This window comes from Cryptomeria japonica, chromosome 2 (genome assembly GCF_030272615.1).
Source record: "Cryptomeria japonica chromosome 2, Sugi_1.0, whole genome shotgun sequence".
Lineage (NCBI taxonomy): Eukaryota > Viridiplantae > Streptophyta > Pinopsida > Cupressales > Cupressaceae > Cryptomeria > Cryptomeria japonica.
The window spans coordinates 472,638,592-472,659,210 of NC_081406.1; the positions used below are offsets into that span (position 1 = coordinate 472,638,592).

At 36.0% G+C, this 20,619-nt stretch overlaps 1 protein-coding gene across 1 annotated transcript in view; it reads left to right on the plus strand.

Moving 5' to 3' along the window:
* The first annotated feature begins 10,940 nt into the window (after positions 1-10,940).
* LOC131050987 (DEAD-box ATP-dependent RNA helicase 32) overlaps positions 10,941-20,619 on the plus strand; it is a 44,048-nt gene continuing 34,369 nt past the window's right edge. Inside the window, exons 1-7 of the mRNA XM_057985347.2 lie at positions 10,941-11,623; positions 13,923-14,198; positions 14,590-14,913; positions 15,080-15,271; positions 15,428-15,583; positions 15,723-16,246; positions 16,345-16,502. Of these exons, the coding sequence (XP_057841330.2) occupies positions 11,261-11,623; positions 13,923-14,198; positions 14,590-14,913; positions 15,080-15,271; positions 15,428-15,583; positions 15,723-16,246; positions 16,345-16,502 (1,993 nt within the window). The 5' untranslated portion in view covers positions 10,941-11,260. The remainder of the gene's footprint in view (positions 11,624-13,922; positions 14,199-14,589; positions 14,914-15,079; positions 15,272-15,427; positions 15,584-15,722; positions 16,247-16,344; positions 16,503-20,619) is intronic.

A 20,619-nucleotide genomic window follows, 5' to 3' on the forward strand; every position in this document is an offset into this window, starting at 1 on the left:
TTGACCCCTGTTTGTTCATTGGCACCGGTGGAGGTAGTGGCACCAGATGCTTCACCTCCATAGTTTTTGTCAAGAGTATCAATCATTCTTCTTACTTTTCTTTTCATGATTGAAGTTCTTGTTTTATTTTGGAGCTTGCCTCCTCACAAGTTCCAAATCTCTTTGCCTTGTGGTCTACAGGTTTGGACAGTAGCATGTTTACATGAATTTTGACAATATCTGTTGCAACCTCACAACCCATAGGTGGAACCCAAAAGGTTTTGGGTTGAACCGCTTGAATGATGCAACAATCTGTGTCTACAAGAAAGCAAATGTTGTCTTTGTACTTCTACATTATACTGGTTGGTATTCTTTCTCTTTTGTGCATCCTAATTTGAAATTCCTTAAAGTATCCCCACATTGTTTCACCAAACCTATCTCCTAGATCCCTAATCATTTCACCTATCTGAACCATGATAGGTTTTTCTTTAGACCATACCATATTACCCTTACCGAGAAAGAAGTTTTGCACATAGAAAAATATACATACCAGTAGTGACCAATATTTGAAAGATTGCTTCTTATCCTTCTCGATTCTCTCCATGTTTACCAGAAATTGGCTTCTGATCATCTTAAAGATATCATATGAAGCATCATCCTTGGTGATTCGATAGGTAGCATGTATGGCACCGCTCAGTATACTATTTATCCAGCTTGATTGATAAACCCTGTAACCCAACACTATAGAAGCAAATCTTACTTCAACATCCTTAATATGAGCGATTGTCATTGCTCTACTTTCACATTTGGATTTGGTTAACCTAGTGACTTCAGTCAATGAAATTGTTCTTAGGGTTAATGCTTCACCGGTCGCACTAAACCCTGTAACTCTTCGAATCACATCCTTTGTGATCTTGATCGGTGCTTGAGTTTTCAGCCACAAGAATTGATCATGAACTCTGCTCAATACATACCTAACCCAGTCAACATGAAACTGATCAAGCAAATTGACAACATTAGACAAACCCTTGGTCTTTAGAGGTAGATAATCTGCCTTCAACTGATCATTAACATAAAACCCTTTGAATTCATTTCGAATGAATTTGTCTCCAAGTTCTTCGAGCTTGCAATGGATCTAGGAGAGAATGTCTTCAACCAATAATACACCAAAGGGGAAAAATGATAAGGCATCGGTCATGTCGATCTCATCGACTTTCATTGGATGCATCTTGAACTCGGGTTGGGGTTCTTTGATAGCTTCAACCAACATAGGAGTCGATATCGATGCTACCATGATGACCTTCAAACAAATATCTCAAGCAAGGTTAAAATACCTTCTCCTCATAAATACCCAAAACCACTATCACTCTGCATGAACTCTTCGCGCAAATATTACTAGCAAGTTTTCAATCGCCTTTGGTCGCACGAGAGCTCGAGAAAGTTTACAAGAAATTAGGGTAAGTGAAATGTATTGACATTTCCTTATTTATTCGTTGAGATTTATCGGTGTTATGATGCAATGGTTAGTCTTGAAACTTACAACTTAAGGTACACTGATTTACCCTTTACCGGTTGTTTGTTACCGATACCGATACAAAAACAACTAACTCACAAGACATTTCTCAACCAATAACTTTTAGGCTAAATTTTATGCATCTCAACTATGCAGATAGACATAACCTTATATTTGTTAAGGGGATTCAAAAGTAATTTTACCATATGTGCTCCCCCTAAGCATCGATATACCTAGTTAGAAGAGGAATTGTCATCATCGATGGATGATGACTTGGTTTCAGAATGACTTTCTCCTTCTTTCCTTTCTTCCTTCTTGATCCATGTGTTTTTTATTTCATTTTTCACTTCTTCAATTGTCTTATTTCCTTTATGGTCATTATACTCTTTCTTCTTGCTAAATCGGTTCTTGTCTTCAGACCGGTTATAGGATCAATTCCTACATTCTCTGCTAAGTGACCGATCTTATGGAAATTAAAGCATGCCATACCAGTTGTCCTCCACGGTCCTGAATTATTTCTCTGTCCCATTCTCATTCTGCAATTTGCTGCAACATGACCAAAATTACCACAAGTGGAATAGGTGGCATTGAACTGATTATTCCTTTTATTAGGAGTAACTGGTTTGAATGGTGATCTTGATACATTTGACTTGAACCTGCATTCTTTAGATTTGTGTCCAAACTTATTGCATGTAAAGCAATGTCCATTGAATCTTCTCCTATTTGACATACTACTAGATTGAGATCTACACTCATAAGCAGTGTGGCCATACTTATGAAAATTATGGCAGCACCATCAAAGGTGAAAATCTTCTTTTGACTAACCGATTTATTTCTACAGTCATCAGACTTATGACCCAGTTTACCATTACAAGAGGATTTAGAAAACTTCACACCTTTCACTTAAGAATGGTTCCTTTTATCATCCTTCATCTTTTTGGATTTAGATGATTCTCCAGTTTCCATAGGACCTATATCAAAGTAACCAAGACCAGTTGTTTCCTTTGTTCTTCTCTGAGCTTTCAATTGTTCATCTATCTTCTCAGAGCTTTCATTGAATTTTCTCAACTTCTCATTTCTCTCATTTGCAGTTTTCAACTCACTCTTGAGTTGTTCAATCTTTTTCATCATCTTCTCCTTTTCCTCTGTGTTGTCATGTAGATGCTTATGTATGTATTTAGTCTCCTACGTGAGAATTCGGATCTCTTCATCTTTTTCAATCATGATTGCATCATTTTCTCTCAGGGCATCTTCAACAAGCCTTTTGACTCTTTCAACTTTTGACAAAGCTTCTTCTGCATTTCTTTTTCCTTCATCAACACTTTTGCTAGCTTCTAGTAACTCAGTCATCCTTAGGGCCTGACTTTCATGTTCTCTTTTGAGATGTGTGATTTCTTCAGTCAACTTCTTGTTCTTTTCCATGAGTTCTGAGACTGCTTCTTCAGATTCTTCAAATCCACTCTATTCAGAGAGTTGATCTATAATATCTTGACTCTCATTTAGTTGTTGAGCTAGTTCCTTTCTTTTTGCAAGAGATTTTCTCTGTTTCTCTTTCAGCTGAGCAATAATTTCATTTGCTTCATCGATCTGCTTTTGATACCAGTATTCTTCCATGATCTTTTTCCTCAACTTGTCAAGCTTCACTTCAGAGGACCAGAGCTCTGATACCAATTGTTAGTCCCAACCGGTGCTAAGAGGGGAGGGGTGAATCAACACTTTATCGGTTTTACACAATTAAAACTTTTAACTCAAGTTTGCACTAACTTAACATTCATCAATATAAATAATTAGTACAGAAGAATATACATGGATGAAAAGATACACAGTGACACCAAGATTTATCTCGTGGAAACCCAAATGGGAGAAAACCACGGTGTGAGTAGGAAATCACAAAATTTGTACTCTTCTAGAGTATGCCTAGTAAGGAGCCATCCCTGTTAGGAGATTACAAAGACACTATTAGGTGCCACCCAGTTAAGGGATTTTGATTAAGGCCTGTCAGTGCCTTTACCCTGTTAAAGGTCTTAGGATCATCAATCAAGATGACACCCGGTTAAGGGATTTTTACAATGGGACCTGTTAAAGTCCACCCTATTAAGGGATTTTAGTTGCAATGGTTAGAAAGCAACAAAAAGATGATCTGTTGGAGTGGCTACTGATAGCTTGATCAGATCATATTGAAAATCATGCTCTATCTGCATTGGTTGTGTCTACTCTGCACAACATTGGTTTCCTGAATATACCTTCGACTCTGCATTCTGTTGATTTACTGATCCTTGACTCTTCACTCTGCTGGTCCTCTGTCCCTTAGCTCTTCACTCTGTCGGTCCTTTGTCCCTCTGCTCTGCACTTTGTTCTGCTCCCCCTGTGTTCACTTTCACATTTTTCTTTTCACATGAAATCATTTCAGGAATCTCTATCAAAACAGTCGTTCATGCCGATAAGTCCGTCGGTTGACTAGAGAAGACTGTCGGTTTAATTGGATGTTAACTGAACGTTACCAAGTATGTCGGTGTACCGATCAAAATCTACCTAGCGGATTACCTCCTGTATACCAATCTGTTCACTGCTTAGCCGGTTGACCTCTTCTATGTTGGTCTACTCACTACTTTCCCTGTCTACACATTGCTTAGCCTGGTAACCTCTGTATACCGGTCTACTTACTGTTGATAGACTGTGAAGACTTGGAAGATGATGTTGCCAATAATGACAACCATATCATTCACCGGTCAGACAAAATGCACCAAAATGCCAGCATAGGCAAATACATCATTTTGTAGGTAGAGATGGTATTTCGCTTGCACAGACACCGACACACAAATGCCAAAGCAAAGGTGCATACGCTATTTCAAAGCCCTACAAAAAAATAGTTAGTTTACAAAAATAATCTAAAAATCATACAAACACCATAAAGATGTTAACACAAAGATGTTGTTTTAGAGGCATAGATGTCAATTCAAGGTCCTACAATAGACAAACAGTTTAAAAGCAAAATATTCAAAAATCCTTCAGAGGTAGAAAAACTTGTTAAAATAGGATGCTGATTTGCATAATCAGAAACACTAATTCAGAGATAAAGGCACCATTTCACAGTCGAAGACGTCATTCCACTAACTTGTGCATGTTAACTAACAACTTCAAATTTTATTAGAATTTCAGGGACGTGGCTTCCATTGGGCATGCTAAAATGAAAGCTACAAAAAGGAATATGTTAAATAACATGCAATGCACCTAAACCAAGTGCAAAACAGTGAAATCATATACCTTCGAGCTCCATGGATTGAGCGGAAAATGGATGCACCCATGTCCATTTGATTTTCTTTGTTATGATTAAATGTGGGATGCTCTCTAAATAATACAATATTTAATAGGCTTAAAAGGATATAAGGGATGATGGATGTTCAAATGATGTGGGACTTCTAAAGGAAATCGGGCATAGTGATGTTATAGAGGATGGATTTTGATGATCAAATGAACACGGTAAGGATGCAAAATGAAAATCACACAAGCATCATGATAATACAAAATGAAGTGGATGATTTGTGAAGGCAAGAGATTCCAATTTATGGACTTTTAAATTTGAAATGGATAATAGAGATTAAAAGATGATGAATGGGTTGGGATTGAGTGAGACAAGATGGGGTGGCTTAGGTTGATAGCCTTGTGACATGTGTCACACGGTGGAAAGTATTGGGAAGAATACTTGTCACGGGTAAGCGAGCAAGGTGTGCTCACACATGTGTGAGCACATCTTGGGAAGAGTACTTGTCACAAGTAAGCGAGCAAGGTGTGCTCACACATGTGTGAGAACATCTTGGGAAGAACATGAGGATGACAAGTGGAAACACTTTTGGCAAAGTGTAAGAGGAACGAGATAGAGGAGGATGACATGTGGATGGAAGAAGAAAGTGTAGGGTGGGTCTTATGGGGAAGAGCATTCTCACACATGTGCTGGCACCCAAGGGTCAAAGGTGAGGTGGAAGTGGAAATGACTTGTGCATGCAAGTGCATTTAAGAGGAGGAGTCACGCGTGGACTTGGGAGATGTGAAGGAATTTTAAATTACCGAAAATGATAAATGAAGATTAGGCCTTGGTTAATTAGCTTGATGAAGGGGATTAATAGGAAATATTGTAGGAATTGGGATATTATCTAATTAATTGTAAATTAATTAACTAATTGGGCTTAGAAAAAATATTGAAGAATTTGGCTAAGGTTGGGAAATTTAAATCAAACCTTTAGAAGAACAAGGGATTATATAATTAATTGATAAATTAATCATATGGCTGGGAAGACAAAATTAATTAAATATAGTTTAATTAATTTCAAGAAGAATAATGAGCTAACATAATTAATAAAATTAATTATGAGAGGAATACTTAATTAAATATTAATTTAATTAATTTTAAGTGTCTACATAAATGTATATGTCTTATTGTTGAATACCTAGCAAGACTGAGAGGGGGGCTAAATCAATCTAGAACATCAAAAACAACTATTAATTAAGTTATTTAATATCAACATTTTAACCATCAACGCAACAAATAGAAACACATGAACACCAAATTTATGTGGAAAATCGAAATAGGGAAAAACCACAGTGAGAATCTAACTCACAATATGAATACCAATGCTAACAACATTTTAGGCTTGTAGCCAAGGAGAACTAACACTCGAAGGACTTGTGAAACAAAAGCACACTTTTTTAGGCAAGATACACAAAGGAATTGTACAACTGGAGAACAATTCTTTAGGACGAGATACAAACTATTGTTGAAGGACTCATTGTTAACTAGCAATAATGAAATTGTTGAACTAAAAACAAGAAGGATTATCCTGATCATTAAATTGCCATTGAACAACAATCAAGCGACCAATAACATGGCAAACATCTTTGATAATCTCCATTGTCACAACTCTCTGTCTGGTAGAATATATTAACTTCAAATCTCTTCTCAAACTGATTTTCGCATCACCACAAACTCAAATATGCTTGCAAAATCATTCGCATACACTTATCACACAATTCACTTCTCATCCATACTCAATTCACCCTTCCACACATCTTATATATATATGAGATACAACATTGAAATCCTAATCAAGGGTTAGCCAAAACAGAATAGGCAATATAACACAAAATAAGCCACCCAGACCAAAAATACTTGGATGGTCCACTCCAAGAGAAAGAGGGAACCAAAATACACCATCCCATGAAAGATACAACAAAACGTACACACTAACATATATTCCAAAATATGTTACAAAGCATAAAGTGTAGATTTAATCAAGCAGTTGGCCAAATAACCACTTCCAATGCAAAATACTCCATGCAGATCTCCACAAACCAAAGTGAGACCCAAATAATCATCTCAACACATCGTCCAATACAAATTTGAACCAAAAGAACACGATCCACTAAACCACAATACAATTAACAACATATTTGGAGGGCACCAAAAGCATTCCACACCACCCTGAATACATGATGACACAACCAACATCAAAAGAGTATTCAGACCAAACTCTATCTAGATAACCAAGGTCTGACAAAGCATATCCAAACCAATAATCACCTAGATAACCAGGTTTGACATCGATGATAACCATACAAACTCATGCTAACAACAATCTCCAACACTTATGATTTGGGCTTTGAAATTATTGAGCCTTGTATATTACGAGCACTCCAATTGGAGAATGATGTAATCACCACATAATGAGATGAGTAGAGTAGATGTTAGTGGATTTGTGTTGGAACTGACCATCACTAATGAGTATGCATGCTTTCTACTTGCTCCTAATTTATAATGTCATCATAGGAACACTTCAATTGGTGCTCTAGAATTAACTTAGACAAATAATATGATGAATATAAGATTAGTTGAGTTAAATATTGTTGGCAATGAGACCATGATCATGTTTAGGCGTGCTACTAGGGTAATGATGTTAGGGAACCTTATAGGAGCTTGTCTAGTTAGATGTTTAGTATTCTGCCTTGCGTAGATATTGGCTCTTAATAAACTATTCTTGAGGAGTGAGGTTAATTATTGTGAATGTTCTCACATTACAACTTAAAAAAGAATATATTTCCATGTATTCTTATTTCTTAATTCTCATACCCTCTAGCTTTCCTTGGCAGGGCATTACAACTTGTTGCACTTTTACACTTTAAGGAAATTGACAGACCTTCAAACCTTGTGACACTTTTAGAGAGTTCACAAAATTGTGAACTTAGTGACATTTAAAAGTTGCCAACAACTTGAACCCCTTCTCCTTTTCTAACTATTTCAATTATTTCACAAAATCAATAGTTTACTACAAACATGACCTACCAATATAAAATTTCTTTCCGAACATTGACTTACGAAATTGAATGACAAATTCTAGACTTACAATTTTTCAAGGCTCATCCTCTTCACAATTTGATATCCAAAATATTTTCCTATTTTGAATACCTTAGCCCATCAAAAATAATAAATGAGCTAATATTACCTTCAATTGGAAATAGACTGAAAGGAGATAATACATAGATATCCAAATTGTTAAACATACCAATTATACTGTGGGAGACAATAATCAAGAGAGAACATTTGAATTTCAAGAAAATTATACATATTGTGACCTTTATTGTATTTGTGTGGTTAAAATATGGGGGATGCCCACACCTGCAAGAAAACACAAATCACATACACACATGGGACATTATGTTAGTGAAATCAAGAGATTGAAAAGGCAAATTAATCTAAATGTTAGTCCAAGAAATCTCAAGATTGCTAAGTCTGTCCCATGCTCCTCTATCTCTAAAGATCTCTGAGATTCAAGGTGGCCCTCACTTGGAAGAGCACTTGATCCTCAAGATGACAACCTAGAGAACGAGTTATGAATGATGATTATAGGATCAAAATGCATACAACTAAGATCATAGCTAAGATGAGATGATGGATGAAGATGCAAGATGCAAGATGAAGATATAAAATGAGTTCCCGATTGAAAGATTAAGTGAACTAATTAGGCTAATATGAGGATGCTATATGAGAATGCTATGAAAATGAGATGAATTGAGCTAGCAAGATATTCTAAACACGTATTAAAAGAACTAAGCTATAATGCAACTAAGATGGCCTAAATGTTTGGTGATGGGGATTGAGCTCCTTGATAACCTGCACAACACAATTAGACTATAGATTGGATGCAATAGAAGTGGATGGATCCTTAGATTGAAGAGATGGGCTCTATTTATAGAGAAAATAGAGAAATGGATGGTTGAGATTGAGTAATCTCAATAATGGCTAGGATTAAAAGTTACCAATCCATGTGAGGGATTCAATCCAATCCCAAGTTGACAAATGTCACCTTGAGAGGGCTTGAGAGATGCTAAGCAAGCATTAGATGCTAATTGAGCATCAGGGAAGGCTTCAAGGGGTGATATCACTGGATAATGCTTTTATCCAAGGAAGCATGCTATTGTCCAAGAGGTAAACTCTTGTGCAAGGATAAAAGATGGTCAGGTGGACAACCATCATGGGTTAGGGGTGTGAGCTTGTAAGAGGCATTAAATGCCTTTTGAAGACTTTGGAGGCTAACTTGCTTCAAGAGGAAAACCACTAGTGGTCTAGGGGACAAATTTGTAAGAGCCTTACAAATTTGGGGGTATTCAACAAGTTACCTTGTTGAAAGGAGAAGGTCTTAAATGCATTTTGAAGACTTTCTCCAAATTTGGGGAAGTGAATCCCCAAATTTAGGGATTGGACATGATGATGATAATTAGGCTAATTAATGGATGATTATAGGGATTCTAGAAGAAATTAGGAGGGCAAATGGAAAATGTAGGTTTTGGCAAGTGGGTGAGGGAAAATAGGAATTTTAGTAAATTAAAAAAAATCAATTTAGCCAAAAGAGGATGCAACTTGCATTTGTAGGATTTTGCAAGTGTGGGGGGGGGGATTTACAAATAAATTTTGATTTACTTTAGATGTAAAGGAGATTTTAATTAAAATGGGAAAGGGAATAAATTGATATTTTTAATTAAATGACTTAGATAGAAGAAGGGTATATTAATTAAATCTTAATTTAATTAATAGGCGATTAGAAGAATAGGGATATTAATTAAATCTTAATTTAATTAATAGGCGATTAGAAGAATATGGATATTAATTAAATCTTAATTTAATTAATAGGTGATTTAATGATGATTAAATGAATAAAATTCATTTATTTAGTTGTGCCAGTTATAGGTGTCTACAATATTTTGTTTCCCAATAAAAACCTTCTCTGTATTCATTACAAACTATTGCCTTGCGATAAAGCTTCAAACAATATTATACATACGCCATCACATGACTTGCCAATTCATTGTAGTTCTTGACATATGATACATCTGGAAGGAAAATTTATGTTATACAAAAAAAAAATAAAACTACCACAAATTATGAGGATGGCCTCTTTAATACTATATGCTACATAATGGTGAAGAAATTTAATGTTCACTCTCCTTGCACAATATTTTTATAATTTATAATGTAAGAATGAGTGGCGACCATGAGGCAAGTTATGCTTAGAACGTTAATTACAAATGATATTATACAAAGCACCATGTGCATTGCAAATTAGCAAGTTTGTATCATAAACATGACAATGCCATATTAAAAATGGATAACAATTGTTCAGACTCAATTTGCAATCCAAAGAATTTATAAGGGAAGGCTTGCCTTGTCTTGAGCTATGAAGGGGAACGTAGTTGAAGCTAGCTCAAGTACACTCAACTACCCTACTGACTTCCCCTCTCAAGTAACCCTTATCATTATAGTAGGAACTAGTCAAGTTCATTAATTTCCCCTCTTTAACACCTCTTCATCAAGCTTTGCTATAATTAATTAGGACTCTTACCTTTTGAATTCTTTAAATCAATTAACAACTTATTAATTATGTTGAGAGGCATTTATAATGACATCAAAATGTCCATAAACAAAAATCCATTTTTGAAACAATTTGACATGCAAATGACAGGTAAATGCATGCAATATACCATGTTTCAACGTTTGTGGAGGTGTTATTTTATTACTCCAAATAAAATAGAACCCTTTTCAACTTGTCTCCAGCTAGATTCACAACAATGAATTTGTATTCTGGTGTTTTATATTTTAGAAGAACATTTATTTTACACATGATTCTCTTCTATTATAAGATATCTCTCGACATATTTTACATATATTTTTTAAATATAAATATACTAGTCACTACTTTAATTGAAATAACAAAATACTTCCATTCCTTTAACTTCTTTAAATACAAAAAATAAAATTTATTAATAATTTTTTTCAAAAACCATCAACTAACTTTATTACAATGAATATATCAATAAATAAAACAAAATTTTAGAATAGATACTTAAATGGTTGTATTTACTTTAAATAAAGAGTTTATTTTCCTTCACTAGTACCCGAATACCACTAAACATTTTTAGTATACAGAAAGGATGAATACATATAATTCCCATTTTAGGGTTTTTTCCTCAACGCATCGATGTCCTTCAACCGGCTAGGAAAAGCTGCACACAAGAAAACTAAGTGTAGAATAAAATTTTGAATATACGAAAGCAACACGATAATTCAATATCTTGGAAAATCTGTACAGCCTGAAACAGGTTTCAGCAGCAGCCAAATCGTATCGAGAAGTCAGTGAGGAGCAATTTGGAATAGGTTGCAACAGCTGAAGTGTGACCACGATTTGGAAGTAGCAACTCATCTGAATTCGCAAGTATTAATTCATGGCTCGGCCACCTCGTCCCTCTAAAGGTCGCGGCAACCAAAATGGAAAGCCAAAAAATTTCACCACGAAAGCTCGCAAAGAAAAGCGGCAGCATGAAGTGCAGGAGATCGAATCCTTGGAAGCTCGAATAGAAGCGGAGAAACCAGAGTGCGGAAGCAACCCGCTCGCCGCTGGCAGTGCGTTGGCAAAATTATTCAGCGAGCTGCCGGTGTCAGAAAGGACGAAAAGAGGGCTGGCAGAAGGTGGCTTCACTCGCATGACCACCATTCAAAGGGCGTCTCTCCCTCACGCCCTCTGCGGCCGTGACATCCTCGGTGCTGCCAAGACCGGCTCCGGCAAAACTCTTGCTTTTCTAATTCCGGTAAATGCTTCCCTTAGATTCCTCCCTCACTTCTTTCCTTCCAAATGAACTCACTTCTTTTCTAATCCTGGTAGCGCTTGAGATAACCAGGTCGTTGGGCTCAAGAGTTAATCCACTGGCGCGAAGGAAGCGTTCAACAAAATTCGCCTTTTACAGACACATGAACCCCCCCTGGAAAAATCCATACACAAAAATTCTGTAAGAAGTTTTCATAGGGGGAGTAGGGACATCATCTGAGGGAAGCACATGCTAATAAATTGCAGCAATAACCCAATACTCGTATTTCTCCTTCATCATATCCTTCTCACATATAACTAGAAAATATAATTGTAGCAATAACCAACACTCCCATTTCTCTTTCACCAGATCCTCCTCACATAAAACCAGAAAATTTAACTTCTTACTACTTCTTCAATTGGTTGCAGATGATAGAAAAGGGTACTCTAACCCTATTAACAACTTTGTTGTAGCTAAAATGCCAAGGTACTTTTACCCTATTAACAACTTTGTTGTAGCTAAAATGCCAGGGTACTTTTACGGACACCACAGATTCCCTGTAGAGATCTACACCTCTGAACCCCAGCACAAGGGGTGATCTTAATCAGTAGGGAAGGCAGACCCCTATCTATTTCCCAAACTCACAATTGTACAATAACTTACTGAAAATTCTGACACAACAGCAATTAAACAGTCATCCTCAAGACACACACAGAGCACAATTTTTACACCTCAGATTTTACACACGCAACAAAAGGGATCATAAGGATTTAAGATATGATTTCCCTTATTTTTTTGAAGAATTGGACAGAAACTGATGCCTACCTGAACAAAATATCTGTACTATTCTCCAGCTTTCCGCTCCTTCCAATTTTACAGCAACACGTAGTTAACAGAAATTATCACATAATCCCCTTCAAAATATGCAATTTTCTCTTTTAAGGAGATTCCTTAAACAAAGAGCCTAACCTTCTCGAGCTATGTGAGTGAAATTGGCTCAATATTCCCTTTTTCTCATCTCATACTCATCAGCACATTTAGCTCGATAATCTCCGTGGGTGGCACATGCTTGAATCTTACTGCCAGTGTATGCTTCCAATTTTTCATGCATTAAGCCCTTAGGATCATATATGCACAAAACTTGAAGTTAAATTTAGCTTTCTCACAGCTAAGGTACTTATGGTGGCTTTGCACTCATAAATACTAAGTTGGATTGGAAAGCCAACTCCCGTCTTATGCTTTCTATTTAAGAAGAAACGAACTTCAGACAATTATGCTTTCTATTTAAGAAGAAACGAACTTCAGACACTCGTCTACAAAACTCCATCACAACCATTTTTTGTATCCATTTTGAAATATGGCAAGCGTTCAAGGGTAAACGGGACAACTTTTTACTTTTTTTGAAAATGTGAGGCAAAAGTGCTTGGGACACCTGTATCCACTTTTTTATTTTTGACTCTTTTGTCCAAATACACTTGTAAAATTTCTAACAGGTGTTTTGGCCCCTTTCATGCCTTAGCCATTATTGACCTTTTGTGTATCCAAGCTCTTATGTTCACCTTGCCCGATGCAGTGGAATGCTCCTTTTGTTAGTCCTGCAAAGATATTGACTAGAAACAACAACTACAACATTCAGGATCCAAGGAGACAAGGATTTATCATTGAGTCACTTGGTAGGCAAATGATAGTACTTTAGCTTCAGACATGATTCAATGTGAAGAGTTTCATATGGGTACAAGCATGTTAACAATGTTTATAGTCTAGGTATCTGATCATGGGTTTAGACTCCATTAAGGTACAACCCACTTGTGAAATCTGATCATGGGTTTAGACTCCATTAAGGTACAACCCGCTTGTGAAATATTTCATTTGATTTTGAAGTTGTAGGTTGTAGTATACTTTTGGTTTTGCTCAATTTTGTTCTGAGTCTCCTGAGAGATGCTGCAAACCCAGGCTACACAGCTGTATATGATAAAGAAAATGACAATTGTTCAAAACAATTTTTTGTTACTTAAGGAATTTTCAAGCATGTATTAAACAATTTATATGTTAGAAAAATTTGGATTACTCATGGATGTGGTTCTTCTGAATTAGTAGAGATTTATTCAAATTTTACTTTCCAGCTAGTCAGATACTCTTACACACAACAATACACTGTGAGTAGTACTTGGATATTATTCCAAGTCAGAAACTTTAGAGCCTTAAATATGACAATGTCTCACTGCATTTCATGGTCTTGTTTTCTGTTTTAATAGATAGATTCGGTACTTTGCCATAATTATGATGCTCACCTTTGTTTCAGGTGATTGAAAAACTTTACCGATTAAGGTGGTCTTCTGTTGATGGTGTTGGTGCTATTATTATCTCACCCACAAGAGAGCTAGCACTTCAGATCTTTGAGGTGCTACGGAAAGTGGGAAAGCACCATACTATAAGTGGAGGCCTTTTAATAGGTGGGCGGAAAGATGTTGACATGGAAAAGGAAAGGGTGAATGCCCTCAACATCTTGGTCTGCACACCAGGGCGGTTGCTTCAGCACATGGATGAGACTCCCCTCTTTGACTGTTCACAGCTCCAGGTTACTATTTCAAAGTTCTCTTTATAATACTTAATACAACTTTGCAAATGATAAAGGGTAAACTAAAACATTTGATTTGCAAGATGTTATATTACTGGGACAGGGATGAATTTTAAAGATAAAGAACCAAAAATATTGTATATGTAATTCTAGGCAATAGCTGTACTTCTGCAGAGAAGATGCTAAGATTCAGTTTATGGGTGCAAGGAACAACTTGCATGATAATTTCTAATTTCTTGAATTTAGGAATTACACAACTTGCATGATAATTACTTGACTTTAGGAAAGGCATACAAGTGGCTGCGGTTATTTGAAACACTTACCTAAGATATCTTTATCTTTATGATAAGCCTATTTTGATATACACTATACTCTTTGTGGTTAACAACAGGTGTTAGTGCTTGATGAGGCAGATCGCATTTTGGATATGGGATTCTCAAAATCATTGAATGCAATCCTATCACAACTTCCAATAAAACGTCAAACTTTGCTGTTTTCTGCAACTCAGACACAATCTGTGCAGGATCTAGCAAGGCTTAGCTTAAAAGATCCGGAGTATATAGCTGTCCATGCTGAGTCTGCAGTAGCTACTCCAGCACGCCTACAACAAACTGCAATTATTGTTCCTCTCAAACAAAAACTTGATATGCTCTGGAGTTTTATCAAGAGCCATCTCAATTCAAAGATACTGGTATTCCTTTCAAGTTGCAAGCAGGTGGGATTGGATAAACTCTTTCTAGCACTGCTTTTGTGATATATGGTTAGCTAAATGTTTGTCTAGGATAGAGTATAAGAGCTTAACGTAGGTAACAATAATCATGCAACTCCATGACTATTTTAATAATTTATTTCTGCACCAAATAATTTGATATTTGGTACAGGTGAAGTTTGTTTATGAATCTTTTAAGAAGTTACATCCTGGTGTTCCAGTGAGATGCCTTCATGGGCGCATGAAACAGACTCAAAGATTATTGGTACTCTACAAGTATACAGAGGAACAACATTCTGTTCTTTTTGCAACTGATATTGCTTCAAGAGGCTTGGACTTTCCATCTATTGATTGGGTTGTTCAGGTAAGTGTTATGGTAGAGATGTATATGCCTTTCTGACATTTATCTGTGCTGAAATGAAATGTTCAAATGATATTACTATCCTACATTAGAAAACAAGCCAATTTTGTATGCTGTATTGTATGGCACTAAATTCTGTTTTTTATTCTTAAATTTAAGGTGGATTGCGCAGAAGATGTACCATCTTATATTCATCGTGTTGGTCGTACAGCTCGTTTCACAGCTGGAGGTCGTTCTGTTGCATTTCTAATGCCTTCGGAATTGAAAATGCTGACCCAGCTCCAAGCAGCTAAAATACCAATTAAAGTGATTAAGGTGCATTGTTTATGGTGGAAAGCTGAAAGCAGTTTCTCATAGAATTCATGGTCCTTGTTTCAAATTTCTATGTTATGTTTTTAATGTCATATGTCAGTGAAAGAAATGAGTTTTTTATCTATTTTGGATGACCATGTAGGCAAATGAAAGCAAGCTGCGGTCTATATCAGGTCCACTAGCAGGGCTTCTATCAAAAGATCCAGATCTGAAATACATGGCACAGCGGGCATTTGTGACATATTTACGGTCAATCCATTTGCGTTCTGATAAGGAACTTTTTGATGTCTCTAAATTACCAATAGAAGAATTCTCTGTCTCTTTAGGTCTCCCAACTGCTCCTGGAATCCGTTTCTTAAAAAGAGGTGGAAACAAGCCAAAAAACATGGGTAGTGAACTCGAAAAAGAGCTTGAAGAGAGAGAGGGGATTTTTAGCGAGGATGACAGTGCAGATGATGGAGATGAAGAGCTCTTACAAAAGGTAGCAAATGGAAACTCAAAAATAAAAAAATATCATTCAAAGTTAGATGAATGTGTTGATGATAAGGATGCTGATATTGCATCTCCGGTATATGATAAATTGATATCCAAAAATGACGATGAAGGGGATAATCTATTTTTGACCCAAAAGAGATCAGTTGAGGATGGAGACACCGAGGCTATGAGGTATGTAAAATGGTTATAGTTTGTGTTTAAGTAAAGTAATAGAAATAGCATCTTTGTTTGTATTTTGGCACTTACAAATGCACTTAAATATTTCACAGTCTGGCAACAAGGGTCTCGAAGAAAAAGAAACTTAAGATCAATGTCAATAAGCCAGTTGGCCAGCGTGTTGTCTTTGATGAGGAAGGAAAAGCAATGGCCCCATTGGCAGCATTTGCAAACAGGAAAGCTGGTGGTGTTCAAGAAAACCAGACCACAGGTATGATTTTCAAAATTATATTACTAATATTTCATTTATCATAATACAGATCTTGTTTTGGATTAGTGAAGTTTGACTTGTTGCAGAGGGCATCATACCAATTTGATTATTTATTTTTTGATGTGATGATTTTTCAGCAGTCAGTTGTGTAGTTTTTAGTCAATCTACATTGGCCCATATTTCATTGGATCAAATAAATATGGTTAATATAGGTGGACTCTAAAGTGTACAGATGAATATGGATAAATTTTATCACATGATTTAATGCACTGTGGAAACATCACTTGCTTAAAAATTGATTATTTTAACAATTACTATTTGGTTCATGTTTCTAAAATATTATTGTCCCATTGTTTTGCGGTTTCTAGATTTTGTTTAAATGGTATGTGCTTCCTTATACCTGTCTGTTTATTCGATTATTTCTGTGACACTTCTAGAGATGCAGGCAGTATGAAGGTTCTTATTAGCATTTATGCTGCCATTTTTAATTATTCACATATAATTAATTTATTACTTTAGTGGCAACGCATGCATGCTATTGCAGCTTCTGAGATAAAATACCTTTCATCTTTTCAAAAAGAATTCTGCAGCTCTCACAGGAACTCATTTTCATAAACTTTAGCTACCATGGTGGATTCCATTACCTTTTGGATGTTAATTCATTTTTTAAGATTTTACAGTGTCTCTTTGCTGCAAATGGAATCATAGTTATTTTAAAAAGTAAAACATAAAGGTTTAGGGATCCTTAAACTTTTTAAGAAAATTGACCTGAAATTTGATAATAGAAAACTACAAAAGTGTGTGGAAATTGCCTTTGGTTTGTAAGAAAAGTAAAACAGAGGCCATATTGTTCAAAATACAATCATTTGATGGTTAGACAAGATGTTAGCCATAATCAAAGAGCAGAATTGTGTTACCAGGTTATAGAAGGAAGACCATAGCTGACTTGACTTAGATCAACAAAATTAGAATTATGGTTACTAAGTTTGATTTTCTATGTATTAATTTGTACGTTATGAAAAAATAATTCTCTTCCTCAAAAAATTTAATTCAGTAACTAAGATCTCAAACTATAGAAAGTTAAGGCAGCTGCTTCTCTGTTGAAAATTTGAAATTTCTTGTTTGATGCATAAGTTATGTTATTCCCATTACGCAGTACACAGAAAGAGATGCATAGTTTGCATCTATTGCAGAAGGATGTCACATGCATTGTGTAGTAACTAGACAAGCTGTTATTATGATCCCTGCATGAGTAAGTAGAGGAATCATATCTAGAAAATGATTCTCTGCATTTTGACTTAGGAAATGTGATGGTTTTACTTTCATTGCAAAACTGGGAACCTAAATTAACAATTAGGGAAAATATTTGCTAGCAAATCCTTTCTTCTTGCACAATTCAAACTACAGGAAACAGAAGTGTACGATTCATATCTTCTTGCACAATTCAAACTACAGGAGATTGCTCAGCTCAAACTAATAAAATTTCTTTTAAAAGCTAGACTTCTCTGTGTAAAGTGGTAAACAATGGGGTTCCTACACTGATTTTTAGAGCAGGAATCTCTTGAATAAATTAAATACAATTCAAACTAAGGAACATAGTTAATAGATATTCTCTTATGCTATAATCTCTAGCAAACATATATAAAGTAACATTTGTTTTTGAATACTTAAAATTAATCCAATTGATATGAAGTCATATTAAATCCTGCTTAGTAAACGGCCTAACTTGGGATTGTTAAATACATACAACCACTGCATATAATTGTCTCCTAGACATGGCCTAAAAAATTGACAGAGAAACTTAAAATCGATTTCAGCTTTGTCTCTAGTGATGATAGTGTTAATTCCCTGTAGACACTCGAAACTTCTTCAGCAACTTCCTTTACTTGCTCTCTCAATAATGAAAAGTTCTTTGTGTTACTCTTAAAAACAGGGTTGCTCTGGTAATTGTTGGAGGTTTCTTATGGTAGCCCTGGAAACTTTTAATCATGCATTTAACAGAGTGGATAAAGTCCCAGTATAGATGTAGCGACCTTCCCTGTAAAACTATCACAGTGCCATAACCATGAGATTAATGAGAAAGACCTTCAGTGTTTTTTGGTACAGGACCATTATCATTTTCATGGTTATTCTTGAGGTCAGCTCATCTCCTTGCACGACTTGTGATACTCCTTGCCTTAATTTTGACGTCTTCATAGTTTGACACCTTAATTGGGATATAAGTTCTATATTTTTGAAGTGAACTGTTATCATTTTAGAATAAACCGACTGGGCTTGTGTTATTGTTATTTTTAGTACTTTCAGATTGAATTAAAACTCAGAAAATCAGAATTAGTTTAGACTAGGTTAATTAATTTATTGTTTCCCAGACTTAAGCAAAATAAAGGAAATGAAATGCACAAGGACAAAGCAGAGTTACCCTGGGAAAACCTCCTAGGAGGAAAAACCCAGCCAAAGGATCCTCAGATCTGATTATGATTTTGAATTCAACTGAACATTACACACTTATCTGGAGTATAGAGGTTGCAGTCACAAGGAAGATAGAAGCCTTCACAATTAGTTTGCTAATGAAGATGATGTTTTGCAGTCCTCCTCATCGGATTTTTCTGTGCATAGCAAGGGTAGCAGCACCTTTCAAGTAGCTCACAGTCCTTCAATGGAGTTCTCTATATTTTGGAGATGATCTGCTGCCTTTTATGAAGTTCGCTGTCTTCAATTAGGGATCTGCTGCTGTTTAATGAAGGTCGCTGTTTCCTATTAGAGATCTGCTGCCATCTGGTGAAGTTCGCTGTCTCCTATTTAGAGATCTGCTGCTATTAATGAAGTTCACTGTCTCCTATCGAAGTTCGCTGTCTCCTATCTGCCTTACTATGACTTTTGCTTTCACCGAATATATTTTGCATTACATGAAAACTGAATGATGATAATGAGAAGTATATGATACATTTATAGGAGTCATATTACTTCTTAATTATGTCGGCCTTCTTTTCAATTTGAACATTTTATTTATTTTAGTTCCTTTTAAGTGAGTTGAAATAGGGTCGGCCCTATCAAGGAGGCAAGTTGGGTTTGGGTGAAGCGTGGAAGCCTTTTAGGTGAGCCGAGAGGTATTGGGCCTGGCCCTATATGATGGAGGCGGATTCCAATGTTGCCTAGGGCAATTGGAATCCGCCAGCCCTAATTACCAACAACAGTTATCACATGGTCAGTTGGGGTTATATGTTTGTTAGCATTGGTTAGTGTGAGGAAATTGTGGTCTGAGATCGATATCACTACTGTGTGAGGTTTTGGTCAGGTAGGGGAGCTCTCAAAGTTTGTTATATTTCCCTATAGCAATAGCGAAACTACACTCAATAATATGAGAACAAAACAAATTTCCTTTTATTTTGTGTTATACCCAATTACTAGTAAGTTCTTGTGTTGTTAGTTATTGGGCAAAGTACTATTGAAAATAATCACAATGACACATCAAGATGCAGTTATACAATCAAGAGCAAATGAGCTAACATGTTGCCAACACGCTCACGTCTTTGACTTGGAACCATGGATCTTTTAAGTTTGTGTTCTAATGAATTATCTTGTACTTTTTTAGACCTCATGTTCATTTTGCTTCTTGGTTTAATGTTGGAAACTTTCAAGGGCAGTTTGGGAAGTTCATAGGTGTGGGACCGGATGCGACTTGTGAAACGACCTCCGGGATTTTAGAAGCCGACTCTTCAAATTTTAGAGAGGATGGAAAGGGAAAGAGGAAATAAACATAAGCGAACCTAATCTAAGGCGATGCGCCAAAGCTTTTACAACACTTCAAATCCCCTTTAGAAATAATAGGAACAAGCGACCCCAAAAGAAGAGCACAAAACGCCATAGACTCTTCATTGGTGGAAAGAGAACAAAATGCACAAAGTGACACAGACATGGGGCAAAATATGCGGATCTTTCCGTGAGAAGCACTCGCTAAGGCTTGTAGGGGGCGTTCCTATTATCTTACGAAAACAATTATTCCCAACAAATTTTGCTTACCAAATGGCATTGTATAAACTCAAATCACAAATTATTACAGATTATTGAAAGAGTAAAACATGATTCAACAACCCGTCAATCTATGATGAAATTATAA